Genomic DNA, 18,827 nt, shown 5'->3' with positions numbered 1-18,827 from the left:
CCCGGGGTGAGTGGGGAGCTATGCCGCAGGGAGCCGGTGAGGTCGGGAGGAGCCGAAGATGACGGCCTGCCGTCCCAAGGGCTCTGCTTCACATGCATGTCTGTGTCACACACGTCACCTCACCGAACACGTGTCTCACACTGCTCACACACAACCCCTGAAATGGGAACATTACAGACAAGGAAAACGAAGCTCTAAGAGGAGCTTCTTGGGACCTCCCTGGTGATCCGGTGGTTAAGACTACCAGCTCCCACTGCAGGGGGGGCATGGATTCAACCCCCAGGCAGGGAACTGAGATCCTACGTGCCCCACGGTGCAACCAAAAAAAGAGAATGAGCGAGACTTCCCGAGCAGCCCAGGACCCCTAGCAGCCGGTCAGGCTCTGAACCCTTGGTGTCTCACGTGGCACGTCTCTTCCCTCCCTGGAGCCTGTCAGCGACACGGGGCTGTGCAACGCGGGAGGAGGCGGGCTAGGTTTCCTGACAACTTGCAGGACAGGAAGTGATAAAGTACAGAAAAAGTTTATTGGAAATCTCTTGAATACATTTTAAAGTAATAGCTTAGTATTTCCAAACGGAGTCGGCTGGAGGCGCGGAGGGGCTCTCCCCCGGAGACGCGACTGGTCCCAGCCCTGTCTGGGGGATGCTGTGGAAGTCGGTCTGGGGCTCATACCTGCCGCTGCACGGGGCTGAGGGACAAGGGCCGGCCTTGACAGTTGCTCTGCTCCTCCCAGGCTCGGCTCCAAGTCTGGGCTCAGCCTCCCTGGCCTCTCACTGAAGGGGTCCTGAAGAAAGGCTGCTGCCTGCAGAGGCCAACAATTCAGAGTCAAAGAGGACAGCGGCTCAGAGGCCTTCCCCTGCTTGGCCTTGGAAGGAGGGCTGAGAGGCTGGGTGAGGTGGGAGTGGGGGGCATCAGTAACTTACTGGGGCCTCCACCCCTCTCAGTGCTGGGGCCCTGGGGGGTAAACCGGGATTGGCGTGGCAGGCCACAGGTGCGCTCAGCCCCACACCAGGAGGGCCAGCTGGATGCCACGAGGAACGCGCCTTTGTGGCAGCAGGGGGTGTGCACGAGGCTGGGCTCAGCCCCATGAGGCGGGCACAGAGCCGAGCCCAGCCCTGGGATCAGCCTCGCAGGTGGGGACGCCGCCCCCTGCACCCGCTAACAAGCAACGGAGGGCCGCCTACTCTGCTGCAGAACAGCTTCTGCCAACGAACACCCAGGGGGCCACAGCGGGGAGGTACGCCCAGCTTTCCTCGGACGGGGCTACAGGTGAGGTGACGAGGGACAGACAGTCAGGGAGTAGGCTGGGCCCTCGGCCGACTCAGTAACGCCTGAAGGGTTAAGTCAACTGAATGCCCAGCTTTGGTTTCTCAACAAGGAATCGATCCAACTAGTAAACCTCAGGGCAGTGTACAGACCCTGGGGTTAAAGAGAGCTGGTGGCCAGGCCCAGGTGGAAGGGGAAAAAGGCCCATGACCCCGCCCCGAGAAACCGGAACAAGTTCCCCAGGAGGAGGGGGCTGCCCAGCCTTCCCCAGGGCCATAGCGGGGGACACACACAGCACCCCGTGGGTACTACCAGTGGCATGACCCTGGTGAGTCATCACATTTTGAATCCAAGACTTCCTGGGCTGCCAGGACAGGGCTTCTGTCTCTCTGCAGGAGCTGGGAGATTGAAGCTTCTCCCCAGGAATATGCATGTGTCTAAGGTAGAGTCTGTGGTCAGTTGTCAGTTCAAATGCAGCAATTCTGGGAGGCTCTGTGGCCCCCCACCCCCCGGCCACGTTCTGGGATCCCACCTTCTACGCCTGGGAAGAAGATCTGAGAGCAGCAGCCCCAAGTCTGAGGAGCTTCTAGAGGAAGAGGCGCTGTCCCGGGGGCCCTCCAACCTTCCCAAGTGAAGACGTCTAACCTCAAACATGTTCTCTCTATAAAGTATCTGATTTCTCTGAAAGTAATAAATAGTGACTGTGTCCTGTAACAGGGGGAGAGGGTAGGAGAAAGGAGAACCTGGGCTGTGACTCCAGTGACAACTCCTAGAGATGCAGGACTCTGCTTCCACACGGCTGGGCACAGGCAGCCGCCAGGGCTGCCCGGATGGGTGGGCACGGCTCACTTTAGAGTTCTCATCACCAGGGGCGGGAAGCCCGCCACACTGCCAAAAATACAGGCCCGGGACAGAGGAGGAAGAAAGAGAGAGAGGAAGAAGATACCAGAACTAAGAGGAAAAGACCCTGGAGGAGAGCGTCCTGCCTCCCTCCTCCCAGCCCGGTATCCTTCCTCCTCCTGCCCCCGCTCCAGCCTCAGGGCTACCAGCTGGAATGTTGAAGGCGGATGGCCACAGCAGGCTGGCAAGGGGCCAGCTGCTGGGCAGACCCAGGGTGGGGGGCTGGCAGGAGAGGCAGGAGGACGGCCTCTATGAGGCCGCCGCTGCGGGTGGCGTGAGCAGAAGGCCCGCAGAGGGCGGGCAGATGAGGAGTCTTCGCGGATGCCGTTGTGGGCCTTCGCTGCTGCCACCGGTCTCCGGGAGGTGCCAGAGCAGGGACTTCCGGGTCCCCCGAGGGGACCAGCCTCCCCGCCGCCTGGCCTGGAGCAGGACAAGGGGTGGGAGCAGCTGACAAGGGGGAGGCGCTCTGTCTCCTGGGACCACAAGAAGGGGATGCTGCTGGGACTCAAGGACACCAACTTTTACTGCAGGGTTTCTACAAAGGCATCAAATTCTCGGACATTCTTCTCGTGCGCAGCCAGCTTCTCTGGTAGTGAGTCCTGTGCAGGGAGGGGAGACAAGAGCTGCTTACTCAGTAGGCCGGGAAGCCAGCCGTCAGCCGGGGCCGCAGGCAGCTCCGCAGGGCTGGGCTGCGGAGCAGCTGAGCAGGCACTGGCCAGTGGGGGCTGCGGAGGGAGACAGAGAGCCGAGAGAACCAGGCTGGTCACACACAGGATGAGACGGAAAAGGGCCACGCCCACGGCAGGACGACACGGAGAAATCCAATGTGAAATATCTTTGGCACAGATTAGACTGCCATTGGTCTAAGTGGGTTTAGAGCCCCACAGGTTCAGAAAGCGAGCGCTATCTTCACAGCCCGCGCTGGGCCGGCGGCAGAGTCCCGTGGGGGCACACACACCAGGCTGTCCCAGCCACACTCCCAGGAGGTTCTGACCCGGCAGGTCGGTGGCCAGGCCTGGGAGACTGCATCCTTACACCAGCTGAGAAGGGGATGGGTTGGGGGGCACTGAGAGAGAACAATGAAAACGAGACAGAAACAGGAGTTAAGTGTAACTGCCCGCAGGCACCAACCGCTAATGAAAACCTGGCCCTAACCAGGCGGTCTGGCTCCACTGCGGAGCGCGTCGGCAGGGTCCACCCTCCACAGAGGATGCCCTGCAGGCGGGGCAGCTGGCGCCGCAGCCCTTTGGAAGCTGCACGGGCACGCTGGCTGCCCGGGTGTGTTCGGGGGGCCGGGGCAATGGCCAGGGCCGGCTGCAACTTCATCTTAAGAGCTTTAGGACTCTGGCTCCTTCCAAGCAAATTTCAAATGAGTCAATTAAAAGCCTAAAATCAGAAGTCCCACTCTCAGGGGTCAAACCTTTGTTTTACTGGCTCAGCACAACAGCAAGTTATTTGTTTCCAACGTCATTCTTCTCATCTGTAAACTAGGATAATAAGAAAACCTACCTCTTGGGGTCACTGAAGATTCATGGAAAGCACTTAAAAAATGTTTGGCACCTAGAATGCTTCAATAAATGTTAATAATGACACTTTTGCTATATTATTATTACCGAGCAGGCTTTTCTGTTTAAGGCAAATCAAGGGCAGCTGAGCCGAGATGCCTATTCCTAAAGCCACTCCTGATTTCAGTATAGGAGGTGATATTTCCACCTCAGGCAGGTGGACCCCGACATCTCGTGGCATGGGGCACCCTGGATCTGTGGCTGGGCCAGGCACTCATCTGCCCGTTGAGGACAGGAAATAGAAAACACCCTAAACAGAGATGTGGTCATTACAGTCAGTATCAGGACATCTGGCTGAACACGGGAACAAGGCGATGAGTGACGAAAGGGCAAGAACACCACCACTCGGTCCTTCTGCTGCTTCTGCCCTGTATCCCTGGCACCTGCCTGGCAAGCTGAACAGCTGATGGCAAGAGCTGCTGAGGAAGCCTGGCTGAGTGGCATCAGTGAGTGGAGGACATCAGGCAAACAATAGGAGAGTGTGAGAACTGCTGGGATGGGAGTGCAGAGAAAAGGAGGAAATGAGGGCAAGCAAATTCAAGATAATGACCGCAGGGCGCAGTGCAAATCTCAAGTGTGATCGCAGGAAGGTAATGGTTTAACAGCAGGGTTTAACTGTCTTCTCCTGCTACCGCAAGGTGGGAGGTGCGGGCGTGGGGGAGTAGCTGGAAGAAATCTCCAGGCCTGTGGAGCAGGAATGACCATGGAAGGAGGAAGGGAGGCCAGAGGATGAGGTGTGGTAGGGCAAGGGGTTTCCGTACCAAGTCCTCGGCCATGGACTGGGCCCCGATATCAATGGAGAGGCTGCTCAGCTGAGGGGGGTTCTGAAATTCACGATAGAAGGTCCCCAAGTCCATCGGAAGAATGTCGTCTTTAGAAAAAGCTGGTTTCTTGAAAAAAAAAAAAAAAAAGACCGACTCAAGTTTAGCTTGCCTTAAACTACAGCAGAAAATCAGAGGGGCTTAGCTATCAACAACCCTCTTTCCTTTCAGTAATTAGAAAATAAAGGGCTCCTCCAGGCTGACCTTTGTGGAATCTTTACAGTTTTCTCTTCTGTGCAGCTAAATGCATCCTGGGGATGACCTCCCTCTACCCTGGGGAAATTTTTGTCCCCTTCCTTCACATTCCTGCCTTTAGCAAAGGACTATCCATTCATGAATAGGATCTGTGCAGGTCCCACTGGACAATCCAATCCCATTTCGAGGTGAATTTCAAAGACGTAGCACAAAATGCCTTGCTGCTCACGGGCTTCCACATGTCTCCCCAAGTGGTGTGTAAGGGCACCCACGTAAAGTGCAGAGCCAGCACCCACATTCCCTTCCCTCTGCCTGGACCGGCCCGTCTGATCCCCGAAGGCCTATTTAAGTGCAACAGAGGCTTCCAGGTTTACTGCCCCTGAAGCAGCAACGGGCAACGAAGGTGCTGGCAACTTACGAAGTCGATCATGACGAAGTCGTCCTGGGTATGGCCGCTGCTGCCCCCGCTGGAGCCGTCAGAGTGCAGGCTGCCCTGGAGAGGAGATGTAGTCTCTGGGGAATCTGGCGGATTCACCTGTTTCAGAACAAGGCAGAGGCAGGGGCTGGTCCTGGGCCCTGACTGTAAACCATGAGCCAGGGGCGTGGCTAACAGTCCGCGGAGGAACAGTGAGTGGCCCACCAAGAAGGACGACCACTGTGGCGCTGACTCCCTGCAAACTTCACTCAGCGACGGACTCACCATGGGATCCGCATCCTCTAGCTCCAGGTTCTTGGGAGCAAACATGGCAAAAGGTATGTCCAAACTGGTCAGAGTCACCTGGAGACGCGGGAGAAAGTATTAGTGCTCCCCCTTCCCCCAGCTCGTCCGCTTCCTTAGGGGCTGCCAGAAGATGGGTGGGGGGGGCGTCCAGCAGGCTCACACACTTCAGCTGACCATGCCACCCTCAGGCTCCTGTCTTGCTGGAGGCCCCTCCAGTCTGCCCTGCTTCCCACCACGTGCCCACAGCATCCACAGGACCCTGACCCACAGCAGTTCAGTAACAAGTGATCCTCACTGGCAGAGCTGAGGAGGACCTTCCTGCCTCGAGTGAGGCTGAGGCGATGACACTACAGTGCAACGTGTGCACTAAATAGCGTGGTCTCCTCTCCTATGAGACCACAGAGCAATGGTTCTTAACTTCTCTGGAGTGATGTCACAGGCTATTACTCCTCTCCATAGAAAATTCACACCCACACCCACACCATTTTGCGTGTTATTTCAGTGGTTCCACAGGCCCCAGGTAAGACATCACCCTAAGGGCTCACACAGCCTCACAGGTTGCAGGGGCAGAAAAATCACCTGGTTGATGGGCTTGTTGACAAAAGCCCCCACTTTCCGGACAAAGATGGTCTCCAAGACGTCATGGGGGGAGGCCCGTCCCTCGCTGCTGTTTGATACAGTTTCAGTGTCCTCGCTGGAGAAGAAAGGTCATGTCGGCTCTCCTTCTCAAACCACAGCAGAGCCTCCTGGGTGCCCCGTAAACCCACCAGCTTGTGAGGCCACAGCCCAGGAAGGAGCTGCCCCCACCAGCCCAGGCGTGTGGGAAATGGCAGTGTGAAGCCTGCCTGGGGCCCCTGTCACCCTCACTTTTGAGAGTAGAGGACTGCATTTCCTGGAAGAGCTAAAAATATGCATATGTGAATGAAACTCGGTGTTACAACTGCACAAAGCTTCCATAAAATTTACCCTGTCATACCAGGGATAAGCATCAGTCACTGTGCATCCAGCTCTCATACATGAAGGCAAGCAGCTCTCATAAACAATTTTTTTTTTTTCCCCCCGACTCTGTGTGACCCCATAGACGGCAGCCCACCAGGCTCCCCCGTCCCTGGGATTCTCCAGGCAAGAACACTGGAGTAGGTTGCCATTTCCTTCTCCAGTGCATGAAAGTGAAAAATGAAAGTGAAGTCGCTCAGTCGTGTCCGACTCTTAGCGACCCCATGGACTGCAGCCTATTGGGCTCCTCTGTCCTTGGGATTTTCCAGGCAAGAGTACTGGAGTGGGGTGCCACTGCCTTCTCCATAAACAACTAATTTTAATGTCAATCCTGTTACAGAGCCAAACTCAAGATTTTACATTTTCCCCTTCCTCATTTTTTTGTTTTGCTATCTGAAGCGCCACACCACGTCTTCCCCCTCTCCTTGCCCCGAGTCCTCCCTCTGTTCAGCAAGGTCTTTCAACAACACATCCACCTGGCTGCCCCCGCCCCCTCCCAGGTGGCGCAGTGACAAAGGATCCGCCCGCCAGCGCAGGAGGCGTGAGTCCGATCCCTGGGTCAAGGACGTCCCCTGGAGAAGGGAGCGGCTACCCACGCCAGTACTCCTGCCTGGAGGACTCCAGGGACAGAAGAGCCTGGTGGGTTACAGTCCAGGGGGCCACAGAGTTGGACACGACGGAAGCAGCTGAACGACTGCCCCCCTCCCTCCAGACTGGTGCTGAGTCCCGGAAGGTGGGGGACGCCAAGCAGAAGAAACAGGAGCTCAGACTGTCAGCCACAGCCCTGCGAGAAGCCGGGGACGGGAAAGCCCCAAAGCAGGGGCTCAGATGGGGAGAACTATGCCGTACAGGTGGCTCCTGGACTCCAGACACCAGGGACGACCAGCATCTGGGAACCCCCTACACAGGGTCCTCTGTCTTCAGTTACTCCAGGTCATACCCCAGGAATCTAGGCTCGGAATATGTGAGTGTAAAACGACTACAACGGGGCTTCCCTGGCTGTCCAATGGTTAAGACTCTGTGCTCCCACTGCAGGGCACACAGATCCAATCTCTGGTAAGGAACTAAGACCCTGCCTGCTGCAAGGTGTGGCCAAAAAACAACACTAAGAGGGTCCCCCTTTGGTTATCTAATAAGAGGAAGGATAAGAGGATGGAATTTCAGGGGCCAGGCATGAAAGTAATTATTTTTCCTGATGGATGGCATGGAAAGATCCTTCCAAACAACCCCCCTCCCCCAACTCCACTGTGGGAATGGAAAAAAAAACCCAGGAATTTCTAATATCTGAAAGTTCATTTAAGATGTAATGGGGCAATTGACGTCATTATCTCTGGGGCCTTCCAGTTAAGAGAGGGCAGTGCAGGTCAAGACAGGCCCAGCTTCCCACAGAACTCTGGGTGAAATGGAAAGGGGAAGTCTGGGCTCTGCAATCCGAGAAGCCAGGCCTGTGCCTGGCCAATCTGTGAGCTAACTGCTCTCTTAGGCCAATCACTTAACCCTTCTGCGATCCTGTCACCTTTTAAAAGGAGGTAACATGGTGATTTTTGCAGGGTGGGATTATGAGAACTTTCCACCCAATCTGTGTTCTTCAAAATTTGACCTACAGACTGCATCACTTCTGCAATCAGAAAAGACAAAGATTTCTTTTTGTATTCTAGTAAGGAAAAACAGTTGTTTCTACAGGATCTCCAAGGGGCACTAACACAGTAGAAAAAGAAAATGGATCCTAACTCCTACTGCAGATACACCATGACTCTGATGTCACGGGTGTGGTTAACACCACCCTGCTCTGGTCTCAGGAAATACTGAGGACGCCCAGGGAATCCATCTCAGAGGACGAGAGGAACATCTCAAAACACCTTCCCTGCATCAGGGTGAGGCGTGCCAAGCCCGGCTGCCTGCTGTCAGAAGCCAGTAGTGGTGCCCCGGGCAAGCCCCCCTCACACACCAGCTGCAATGCAAGATTCTTATTGGGCATTTGAAGGATTCCACATTTTCCCTGCAAATGCCAAGCCTGAGCCAATGCTGAAAGGTACTCTTTACTTGCTGATACCAAATAAGCAGATGTGTTGGGGAGGACAGGCCCCTGGCTGGTCTGAAGACCGGCCAAGTCAAGACGTGAACTCACCTGCTGGATGGCGTGGCGGCGCAGTGGGCCCCATCAGAAGGGGTGTAGGTTGCCAGTCTCTCCTGGTCAGCCTGGGCACCGTGGGCAGGCTGGTTGGGACCAAGGGGTACCCCACCTTCCTTCCCGGGGACCATTAGCTTTGGGGAAAAACAAAAAAATTCAGTGAATCACGGCAACGTCAGGCAGGAGGGGAGACTTGCTGCCTAGCATGATGGCATCGGCTTTCCAGCTTTCCCATCACCAGTGCTCCCACCACGTGGGCAGGAAACCCTGGAAATCTTGATCCTTTCTGGGACTCGCTCAGTTAATGGAAGACATGCACGGAAGTGACTACAGAGGGAAAGAGAGGGGGGAAAACACTCGGGAAGCTCTTCTTTCCTTTCTGAAGTGTAAGAGGCAGCCTCTCAGAATCATCTTAGTCCTCCGAAGTTACAGAAGAGCTTTGGTTCGGAACACTTAGAACATTGGTGTCTCAAGAGGCCCCTCGAGTGTGTCTGGGCAGGGGAGGCAGCACAGGAACCCCTAGTGTCCTCCCCATCTTTAAAGATACCTGGTGAGGGTGTGTGGCATTTAAGCCAGCAGCAAACACTACTGGATAAGCCAGGTCAGCAGATCCAACGCCCAGGGCAGCAGGCTGATAGGAAAGGCGAGAGCTGGAGAGCTAAGCAAGAGAAAAACAAAGAGGGGCAGAGGAAAGGAGGAGGGAAAAACAGGCACTCCTAGAGTATGACCAATGATCCACGTCAGCAGAGAGTAAGGAACGGATCCCAGCCCGCAGCCTCACAGTGCGTGCATTGCAGGGGAGGGCCTGATGTGAGGGTTAAAGACAGACCAGGCCATTACTCTGTAAGTAAGAAAACAGACTGATCTGCGGGGGGACTGAGAGTCTCAGCTCTGTGCCTTCCAAAGGCCTCAGATGAGTTGCCTGCTCCCCTTTCTCCCAGGGGTTCAGCTAACTGGTTCAGTTTCCAGCCCAGCAGATCTGTGGAGTACCGTCTGGGCAGAACTGGGAGGCAGACCATCAGTTTTCCCAGGTCATTCTAGTCTCTTCTTTGACCTTGAGGCCTCTTGAAACACAAGGCATCTTCTTTAATCACACCCTCCATTACCATTGGTTTTGGGAGGGTTCCTATTTATAGTGGAAAAGAAAGAAAACCACTCTTGGAAGGTTTATCTGGGGAAAAAAAAAAGATCTAAACAACTCCATGTACTTTTCACATCAATGGTAGGAGGAGGGGTGAATGATGAATCCTATTTTGGGCTGCTGTGCAATGGCTGCATCCTGTTAAAAATCAATTACCGCACCTCAGAATAACCCACAGAACACTTGGGGATATTTAAATAACTATGCCCTGTGCTTTATTTATAGTTTTCAAATAAAAAGAAACCATCTGATAATATCCCCTTCTTCCCAGTATGGACTCACTTGATGGGAAAAGGCCAGTCCTGCCGTGGGGACCCTCAGAGTGTCCGTCACCACAGGAGTAGGGGTCTGAAAAAGTGCCTTTGTGACAGTAAACACACACTGGGCACAGATACACACAGACAGGAGAGACAGAGAAGAGAAAAGAAAAGGGACTTGAGAAAGATGTGAAAAAACTCTGCAAGGGGCAGCAGCAACAGAGGCTGAAATGTACAGTGAAGTCAGGAGGGAAGCAGGGAGAAAGCCGTATGACTGCCTTCTGAAGAGGACCGCTTGGAAAGGTGTGAAGGAGAGTTTATCCCTGGCGTTCTCCCTGACGGGCAGGTGGAAAGCAAAGTGGAGTTGAGCAGCTATGACTTGGTGAAACCTGAACCAAGCATTAGCCTGCCTTTAATCAAAAGAGGGTCTCTTTTAGAAAACTTCCAATAGGAGGGTCCTGAGAACGGACACAGGGTATGCTAAACAGGAATGACGATGCTAAGACTAAGATATTAGACTGAAAGCCTTTTTCTGGGGACTCAGAATCTACAGGCTCAGGTTTAAACAGTTGATGTTTGATGGCTGCACTTTTAAAATGCTCAGGTACCCAGCGGCGAACTTTCCTGCATCAGCTCAGGGAAGATGCGCATCAGGGTGTGTGTGTGCACACGCTCACAGTCCCTGAGGGTGTAGAAGAACTTGATGGGGTAAAGGCTAGGGCAGTTTCAAAACTCAGGATTTCAAAGCTAATTATGGGCAAGATGATTGTTTTGGGTCTTGCTGTTCCATCTTTAAGTCTTGCCAATTACCTAATTAATTAATGCCTAGAACTGGAGGTAGGACCTCAAGATAACCGTATAGGTTCTGAGTCACAACTATTTCTTAACTCAGCTCTGTGGCCAAATGATAAAATGATCCTTACTTTACTAGAAAAACAAAACCAAACCAGCCCATTCACAGGTATTTACTGGATCACAGCAAGAGCTCAAACAAATTGTTGAACAATTATGCAATTCCCTAGATTAAACCAAAGAAGAAACTGTTTCAGTATTTACAGGAATGAAGAGACCAGGTGGTAAATGATTTTTCTCTCTCTGTTCTACCATCAAGCTTCAAAATGAGTGTGTCTGCACCAAACTATAGTCTTGACTACAGGTTCTCAGGGAGCAGTGCCAAGGCTCACCCACTGGGTGCTCTCTCTGATGGAATCTTGATGAGATCTACTTTTAAACTGTAACAAGACACAATAGGCAACTGATAACAGGAAACATACAGGCTCTCCTTACACAGGTTAATAAACCTTTCTGCAAACCTCAGCTACAGAAACGACTGAACTTCCATTTACCTTTGGGGTCAGGCTGAATTTCCACTGTACCAGAGAAAAAGAAAAACTGATGTGTTAAAGCCCCCAGCTCACATCGCCTAACATCGCCCAAGTTTCCATATTGTTTATGAGTTTATCAGTTGTTAAATGAGCATTAAATGACATATTCATATTTTGATGATTTAAAAAACCATCAACTCATGAATGTGCACTAATAAGAAAGTGGGCTTTCCTCCTTTTTTGGGTCAGTATTGCTCCCTGTCAGCAAGCATACCAGAAGCCACCCTCTTCCAGAGCAACAGCAAAATGTATGCCTATATATATAAATGGGGAGGGGGGAAGAATAACAATTCCTACGCCCCCAAACCAAACTGAAACAATTTCACAAGAATCTCTTAAACTTTAAATTGTCACATTAGAAATAGCAGTGATCCATGAACTTCTGTAAAGTCCTTCACACATAAGTTAGCTTTTGTGCTTAACCCCCGCTTTTAAAACAAATTAGAACCATGATTTTAATTTAGTATCTAAAAGCATAGGATGGAATAAATTAAATTTTTTTTTAATGAAGAAAATATGGAGGATAAAAATGTATGGATAGCTAATTAATTTGTTGGGTCCCACTCCCCCAAGTAAGATGGTGAAAAAGGATAATTGGGGGCTAATTTAGGCTTCCCAGGCACACTAGTGGTAAAGAACCCACCTGCCAATGCAGGAAATGTAAGAGACGTGGGTTCGATCCCTGGATTGGGAAGATCCCCTAGAGAAGGGCTTCAGTAATCGCTTCTCGGCCTTCTGGCTAAGATCAAGTGAGAAGGGCTCCAGTATTCTTGCCTGGAGAATCCCAAGGACAAAGGAGCCTAACAGGTTATAGTCCATAGGGTCACACAGAGTTGGACACAACTGAAGTGACTTAGCATGCCCACATGCATGGGTCTAATTTAAAGGAAAGTAGAATTCACCTAGGGAACCCATCTAATATGAAAGAAAAGAGGAGGGAAAAAATAGAGATGATGCGCAGGCAACAGGTAGACAATGAACAATTTGGGGTGGAAGAGAAGAAACGTGCCCTAAAATTCAGTCAGCTGGAAAAAATGACTCCTTATCTGAAGCAGTCTAAGAACCACATGTATATCATACAACACTTCTTTGGGGAAAGTGTTCACATTGCTTGGAGCCTGTGTTTTACTGAAACTGGCTGTGACACTGAAGATGGATCCTAGTGGAAAAGTTAATGGTTAATCATGTTCAGAGAGGGAATGCAGACAAGCAGATATCTATGTAACTATTAAGGAAAACTGCATAGCTGGGGTCTTAATGGCATTTTATGCTAAATGGTCACTGGCTCCTTTTTTGCTCCTTCCATTATCAGGAACCATATTTAGGAACCACTTCAAAGAAGCAGCAGCTACTGGGACTTCCCTGGTTGTCCGGTGGTTAAGACTCCATGCTTTCATCATGGGGGCATGGGTTCGATCCCTGGTCAGGGAATGAAGATCCCAGATCTCACGTGCCACTGGGTTCGGCCAAAAAAAAAAAAAAAAAAAAAAAAGAAGAAGTAGCTACTAGTCCTAACAAGTGTAGGTTTCAGTGCCTCTCTGGTACCAGAACACAATTCTGATTTTGTAGGGGTTTTCTGTGACTGATTTTCTAGGGAATTTTAAGATGTCGCCAGGGAGGTAAAAGTTACATGGAATCTTGCATGTTAAGATTACAGACTAGAAATACTACAGTATTATCTGCTGGGTAAGAAGGTTCTCCTTTACTCCTCAAAATAACCCCTTGAAATAATCACCACCACCACCACCACCAGAAGAGGTTGTTATCTAAACTTTCACATGAAATTTTCATCTCATAAGGCCCATCTATGTACCAAGTAACAGTCGCCAGGCCAGAACCTGGCCCCTACCTGGGAGGGCGGCGAGGTGGAAAAGGAGGTGGCGCACACTTCTTGAGAGTCTTCCACAGAAGGGCATGCTCCTCCAGCGTCCTCACCGGCAGTTCTGCAGCGAGGGGGAGAGATCATGAACCGACTGATGGCAGTCAGTTTCAGCGAGGACCCAAAGAGAGCGGAGACAGGGATGCAGGTTGTGGGGAGAATTCTTTCCGGCAGTTCCTAATGTCAAGCGAGGTGTATTGAGTCCTTGATAATTTCAAACATGTTCAGAAAGCAGCATCTAGAGGTTGACAATGGCTTTTTTTTTTTTTTACTCCAAACATTGCATCTGATATATCATTTGACAGCATTTTTTTTTAAGCCTGGCCAGTATAGGGTCAAAGAACCATCAGTAACAGAGAATGCAGTGAAATAAGAATCTAGACTCTAAAGACAAAAACCGATCCAACTTCGAGTCCGTCACAGAAAGGTAGCATCTTTGGAATAGGTAGCATTGGAATAGGTAGACACCTATTCCAATCTCTCAACAATTCTGTTTTCTGGGATCTAGGCCTGGAGATGTTTGATTCTGAGGAATAAAACTGAATTGTGCCAATGGTGACCTGAAAACCACCTAATTTGCAAAGGACATTCTCCACATTACTGCCATTCTCAGAGTTTCTAAGTGAAATCAAACCAAAAGTCAATCAGTACTGTCTAGGTCAAAATATCCACGGATTTTCTGAGACGTGGTCTACCTTTCGTCCTGGGGTACCTGACAGGCAGCAGCAAGGACACAGGCAGCCACTCCACTTCCCTCCCCATGGGGTCTCCATACGTGTGCCCTGCCTTTCGGTGAGTGTGGATAAAGGTGCTCTACGGGCCTGGGCGAGATGGATGTCTCCGCTAGCCAGTCTGGAAAAGAGTTTTCCACATTCCTCACCTGTAATTGCAGGGGTGCATGGGCGAGGAGCTGGGATAGGGACGGTCCACAAAGTGATCAATAATAATGCCCATGATAGGTGGGGTCCTCTCAAAGTGCCTGTAATGCAGTAAGCAGATCGCCACATTTGTTAGAATGCCTTGCCACGCCCCCTGAAGCCCTCAGAGATCCCTCTGCCTCTTATCTATTGGAAGGAACCACAGAACCTCAACTCCTGCATCCCTGAAAATGAACCATCACTTCTATGTTGGCTCTGTGACACCCAGCTTCTCCAATCTGGAAACTGGGTTCTCTCAGTTCAGCAATGGCAACGCTGAACTCTAGGCCTAGCTGAGGGGAGGAGGAGGAGGGGTTGGAAGAAAAACAACTTTAATATCTTTGGAAGAGTTCCTTTTTTTTTTGGAAGAGTTCTGTTGGATTCCAAGGCTCTTTCCTCACCTGGTGGACATGAATGCCAAGTTAATTCTGTAAGCACAGGAAAGAGTGATGGTGCCCACGGGGGTACCCACTGTCCCAACACGAACTGTCTGGAAACCTAGGAAAAGAGATAAATAATTAGCTTTTTTACAGACAATGCTGACACTACCATCAGTACGTCTTTCCCCAAACCATTCAGCCGCTTGTGCAACCTTTGGCATGACCCACTGAGCTACCTTGAATGCAGCAGACAATCGTATGAAGGATAACAAAGAACTCTGAGTTCCTAGAACTTTTGGGAAAATTATTCAGTCATTCGCTGGTGGCTCTCCAGTCCCCCTTCCTGTCTTCTCCTTACTTATCTTCTTCTTATCTGTCTTCTCCTTACTTATCACACATACTAAAATCACAAGCTGTGTATTATTACAGGCAGCATCCAAGCACATCTCTGAAGTCAGGAGAGCACTCAGCAACACTACAAATGCTTTTAACCTTGACACATACCTTCCCCTAAGCCATTCAGCTGGACGTCCCCAAAATATATCCTGTAGGGAAGACAGAAAAATATGTTACTTGATTCTTTATTCTAAGGGCCTGCACACTAAACACCTAGAAACAGAATCAACAAAACCAACCCTTCTTTTCTTATCTGCATGAACATCTCTCCGAATGGAGCAGTATTGCTACTACTTGATTAAGCTGTAGGCATGAGGACAGTTATGGAGAGGACTGGTTAAAAAATTAGAAAAATAAAAATTAAGTGTGACTTGCAGTTTAAGTTTCTTATTCCTGCTTCTGCAGCATATTTGTAAAGTTATACGCATGCTTGCATGCTATGTTGCTTCAGCTGTGTCCAACTCTTTGTGACTCCATGGACTATAGCCTGCCAGGCTCATCTGTCCATGGGATTCTCCAGGCAAGAATGCTGGAGTGGGTTGCCATGCCCTTTTCCAAGGGATCTTCCTGACCCAGGGATTGAACCCGCATCTCAAGTCTCCTGCATTGGCAGGTGAGTTTTTTACTACTAGCACCACCTGGGAGCCCTTTGTAAAGTATACCTATTGGGAAATAGAGAATATACAAACAAAATTGGCAGATAGTTCTATTAGAAGATATAATATATAATATATCTATTAGAAGATAGAACTTCTATTAGAAGATATGACTTTTTTTTTTTAGAATTGACCTATTATTGACGCACAACATTATATTAGTTTCAAGGATATATAATGATTCAATATTTGTACACACTGCAAACAATCACCACACTAAGTCTGGTTACATCTGTCATCATTCACAGTTACATAATTTTTTTTTTCTTGTGATGAGAACTGTTAAGGTCCACTTTCCTAGCAACTTTCAAATATGGAATAGAAGTCACTTAGATCTTGAAGTGTGATCTTCATTCAAAGTGGGCTCACTCTGCTTATCAAAAGTCATTCCATCATTCCAAAGTAAACTGACTAAGAAATTAGAATATCTTTTCCACCACTGAATAAATAGGCAAGACTATTCTAAAACTATAAAAATCTAAATACAGTAGAACCATTCCATGAATCTCCCTGTGAAGGTCAGTCTATATTAGCAAAAAGTCTGAATTATAAAACACTTACAATGTATTTTTATATTTTTCAAGTAATACTGGTGAAAATTATACACATACATGGGTTTGTTCAATAAAAACTAAGCTCTGACAATCTACAAAGCCCTATGGTTAGATGTTAGGGATGAGATAAAGATAAACTAGGGACAAGCCCTAGGATGAACCTGAATCCTAGGTCTCACAGATTACAGTCTGGAATGGAAGAAAAGAAACGTATATACATATCTGAAATACAAGCACGAAAGTGATAGACACCATAAAACAGGGGTTAGCCAACTTTTGTCTAAAGGACCAGTTGGTAAATATTTTAGACTTGTGGGACATATAGTCTAGGGCATCTACTCAGCTCTGCTCTCATACTACAGAAATAGCCACTGATTATAAGTAAATGAATGGGGTGGCTATGTTGTAAAATAATTTTATTTATAAAAACAAGCAGATGGGGGAAGAATTCCCTGGTGGTCCATTGGTTAGGACTCTCTGCTTCCACTGTCAGGGGCCAAGGTTCAATCCCTTGCTGGGGAGAGCTAAGATCCTGCAAGTTCTACAACTTGGCCAAAAGAAAAAAAAGGCCTTGAAAAGTAAACACATGTAGGGTTGCTAGATGACTTCAACAGAACTAGTTAATTCTCTAATCTGTGGTCCTTCCATCCTGTTATACCAATTCTTTTCAAAATCAGCTCTTTGCATGTAAGCCAAAGGCCAACACCCATGCTCCTCATTAACATGAAACAGAGGCCCGGCCGATTTGGGAACCCTGACTTTCCAGGCTCTGCTCACACTTGGCTATATATCCTCTTCACCACCACTCTGGTCCAGTCAACAACCTGAAATCAGTTCAGTCGCTCAGTCGTGTCCAACTCTTTGTGACCCCATGGACTGCAACACGCCAGGCTTGCCTGTCCACCACCAACTCCCGGAGCTTCTGCAAACTCACGTCCAATTTGGTGATGCCATCACTTCATGGCAAATAGGTGGGGAAAGAGTGAGAGACTTTCTTTTTTTGAGCTCCAAAATCACTATAGATGGTGACTGCAGCCATGAAATTAAAAGACGCTTGCTCCTTGGAAGAAAAACTATGACCAACCTAGACAGCATATTAAAAAGCAGAGACATTACTTTGCCAACAAAGGTCCGTCTAGTCAAAGCTATGGTTTTTCCAGTAGTCATGTACGGATGTGAAAGTTGGACTATAAAGAAAGCTGAGCGCTAGAGAATTGATGCTTTTGAACTGTGGTGTTGGAGAAGACTCTTGAGAGTCCTTCGGACTGCAAAGAGATCCACCCAGTCCATCCTAAAGGAAATCAGTCCTGAATATTCACTGGAAGGACTGATACTGAATTTGAAACTTAATACTTTGGCCACCTGATGCAAAGAACTGACTCACTAGAAAAGACCCTGATGCTGGGAAAGATTGAAGGCGGAAGGAGAAGGGGACGACAGAGGATGAGATGGTTGGATGGCATCACCGACTTGATGCACATGAGTTTGAGTAAGCTCTGGGAGTTGGTGATGGACAAGGAAGCCTGGTGTGCTGCAGTCCATGGGGTCGCTAGGAGTTGGACACAACTGAGCGACCAAACTGACTGAGGATTTAAAAATCCTTTCCACAGCAATCAAGACTATGTATAAACAAAAGGATAAAGAACTTGGTTGCTTTGGAAAAAGCTGAGGTTCCTAAAGGAGAATAGATAGGCAAACACAGTAAAGGTATAGCATCAACCATCCAAACATCTGTCCAAAAATTAATTATGGAATACCTGAATGCTGGTCAGACAACGTGCAAATTGTTGAGTCCAAAGTGTGAATCATGAAGGTGAGCTGTTTACCTGTATAAGATGACATATTCATGCCCTTGCTTTCTGGAGAGTCGGTACGCTGGAGTCACCCTAGTTATAGCAAGCAGAGACTTCAGCAGCAGTGACAGTCTGTTGTACACGGCATAGGAAACTTTGATTTCCTTATCACACCTGAGGAGCAAAGACACGTCAGCGTTCTCCTACTTGGCTAACATAAAACAAAGAACAAAAATGCAATGGATAGAGACATTAGTTATGTTCCATGGAGTGACTGACATTATTTGTCAGCATTAGAATACATAACTGAACAACCTTACTGTACACTAGAAACTAATATGACATTAAAAATCAACTTAATACTTCAATTTTAAAAAGTCTTAAAAAAATCTGTTGGCATTATTTATAAATTCTGATAGAATATAACCTGATTTGCAGCCTAAATAACATTGTACAGAGTATTACAGTAAAAAGAGATAGTTGCTAATTAAATGCTGGAACTGTATAAGATTAAATTTATAATTAAAACATCTTCTGAACTAAACTTGTAATTAGAGTGCTCTGTCAGTTTATCAACAAATTGTTGATGTTAACCAAAGTTTTACTTTCCCATGCACCAGACAAAGTCAGGTGGGCAACAAAAGGTCTCCAATATATTTTTTTCTAGCTGTGAAGCAGTTATCTTTCTAAAAATAAAGCAGAACACTTAAAAACAGTTAATTCAATATTGCAGTTGTATTACTGAAAGTACAAACATAATCTCAGTGTACTATCTTACGTCAGTCTACTTGCTTACATCTATTAGGAAATCTGGAGAAGTGCTTGGTACAAAAATTTTGGACTATAACCTGGCAATTGCTTTTTATTTAAGAAA

At 48.8% G+C, this 18,827-nt stretch overlaps 1 protein-coding gene across 7 annotated transcripts in view; it reads right to left on the bottom strand.

Annotated features, from left to right (window-relative positions):
- Positions 1-505: 505 nt before the first annotated feature.
- ATG13 (autophagy related 13) overlaps positions 506-18,827 on the bottom strand; it is a 46,041-nt gene continuing 27,719 nt past the window's right edge. For 6 of the 7 annotated variants that reach the window (XM_061152909.1, XM_061152917.1, XM_061152891.1 and 3 more), the window contains 11 exons: positions 17,987-18,127; positions 15,059-15,099; positions 14,576-14,672; positions 14,138-14,236; positions 13,228-13,321; positions 8,593-8,729; positions 6,048-6,162; positions 5,448-5,525; positions 5,166-5,282; positions 4,493-4,621; positions 506-2,765 (listed from right to left, as the gene is read on the bottom strand). In XM_061152909.1, coding sequence (XP_061008892.1) covers positions 2,688-2,765; positions 4,493-4,621; positions 5,166-5,282; positions 5,448-5,525; positions 6,048-6,162; positions 8,593-8,729; positions 13,228-13,321; positions 14,138-14,236; positions 14,576-14,672; positions 15,059-15,099; positions 17,987-18,127 — 1,126 coding nt within the window. In that variant the 3' untranslated portion in view covers positions 506-2,687. The remainder of the gene's footprint in view (positions 2,766-4,492; positions 4,622-5,165; positions 5,283-5,447; positions 5,526-6,047; positions 6,163-8,592; positions 8,730-13,227; positions 13,322-14,137; positions 14,237-14,575; positions 14,673-15,058; positions 15,100-17,986; positions 18,128-18,827) is intronic. The other variant, XM_061152944.1, reaches the window with a different exon arrangement.

This window comes from Dama dama, chromosome 1 (assembly GCF_033118175.1).
Source record: "Dama dama isolate Ldn47 chromosome 1, ASM3311817v1, whole genome shotgun sequence".
Taxonomy (NCBI): Eukaryota; Metazoa; Chordata; class Mammalia; order Artiodactyla; family Cervidae; genus Dama; species Dama dama.
Note: the sequence above shows the minus strand (reverse complement) of the source record. Positions and strands in the feature narration are given on the sequence as shown.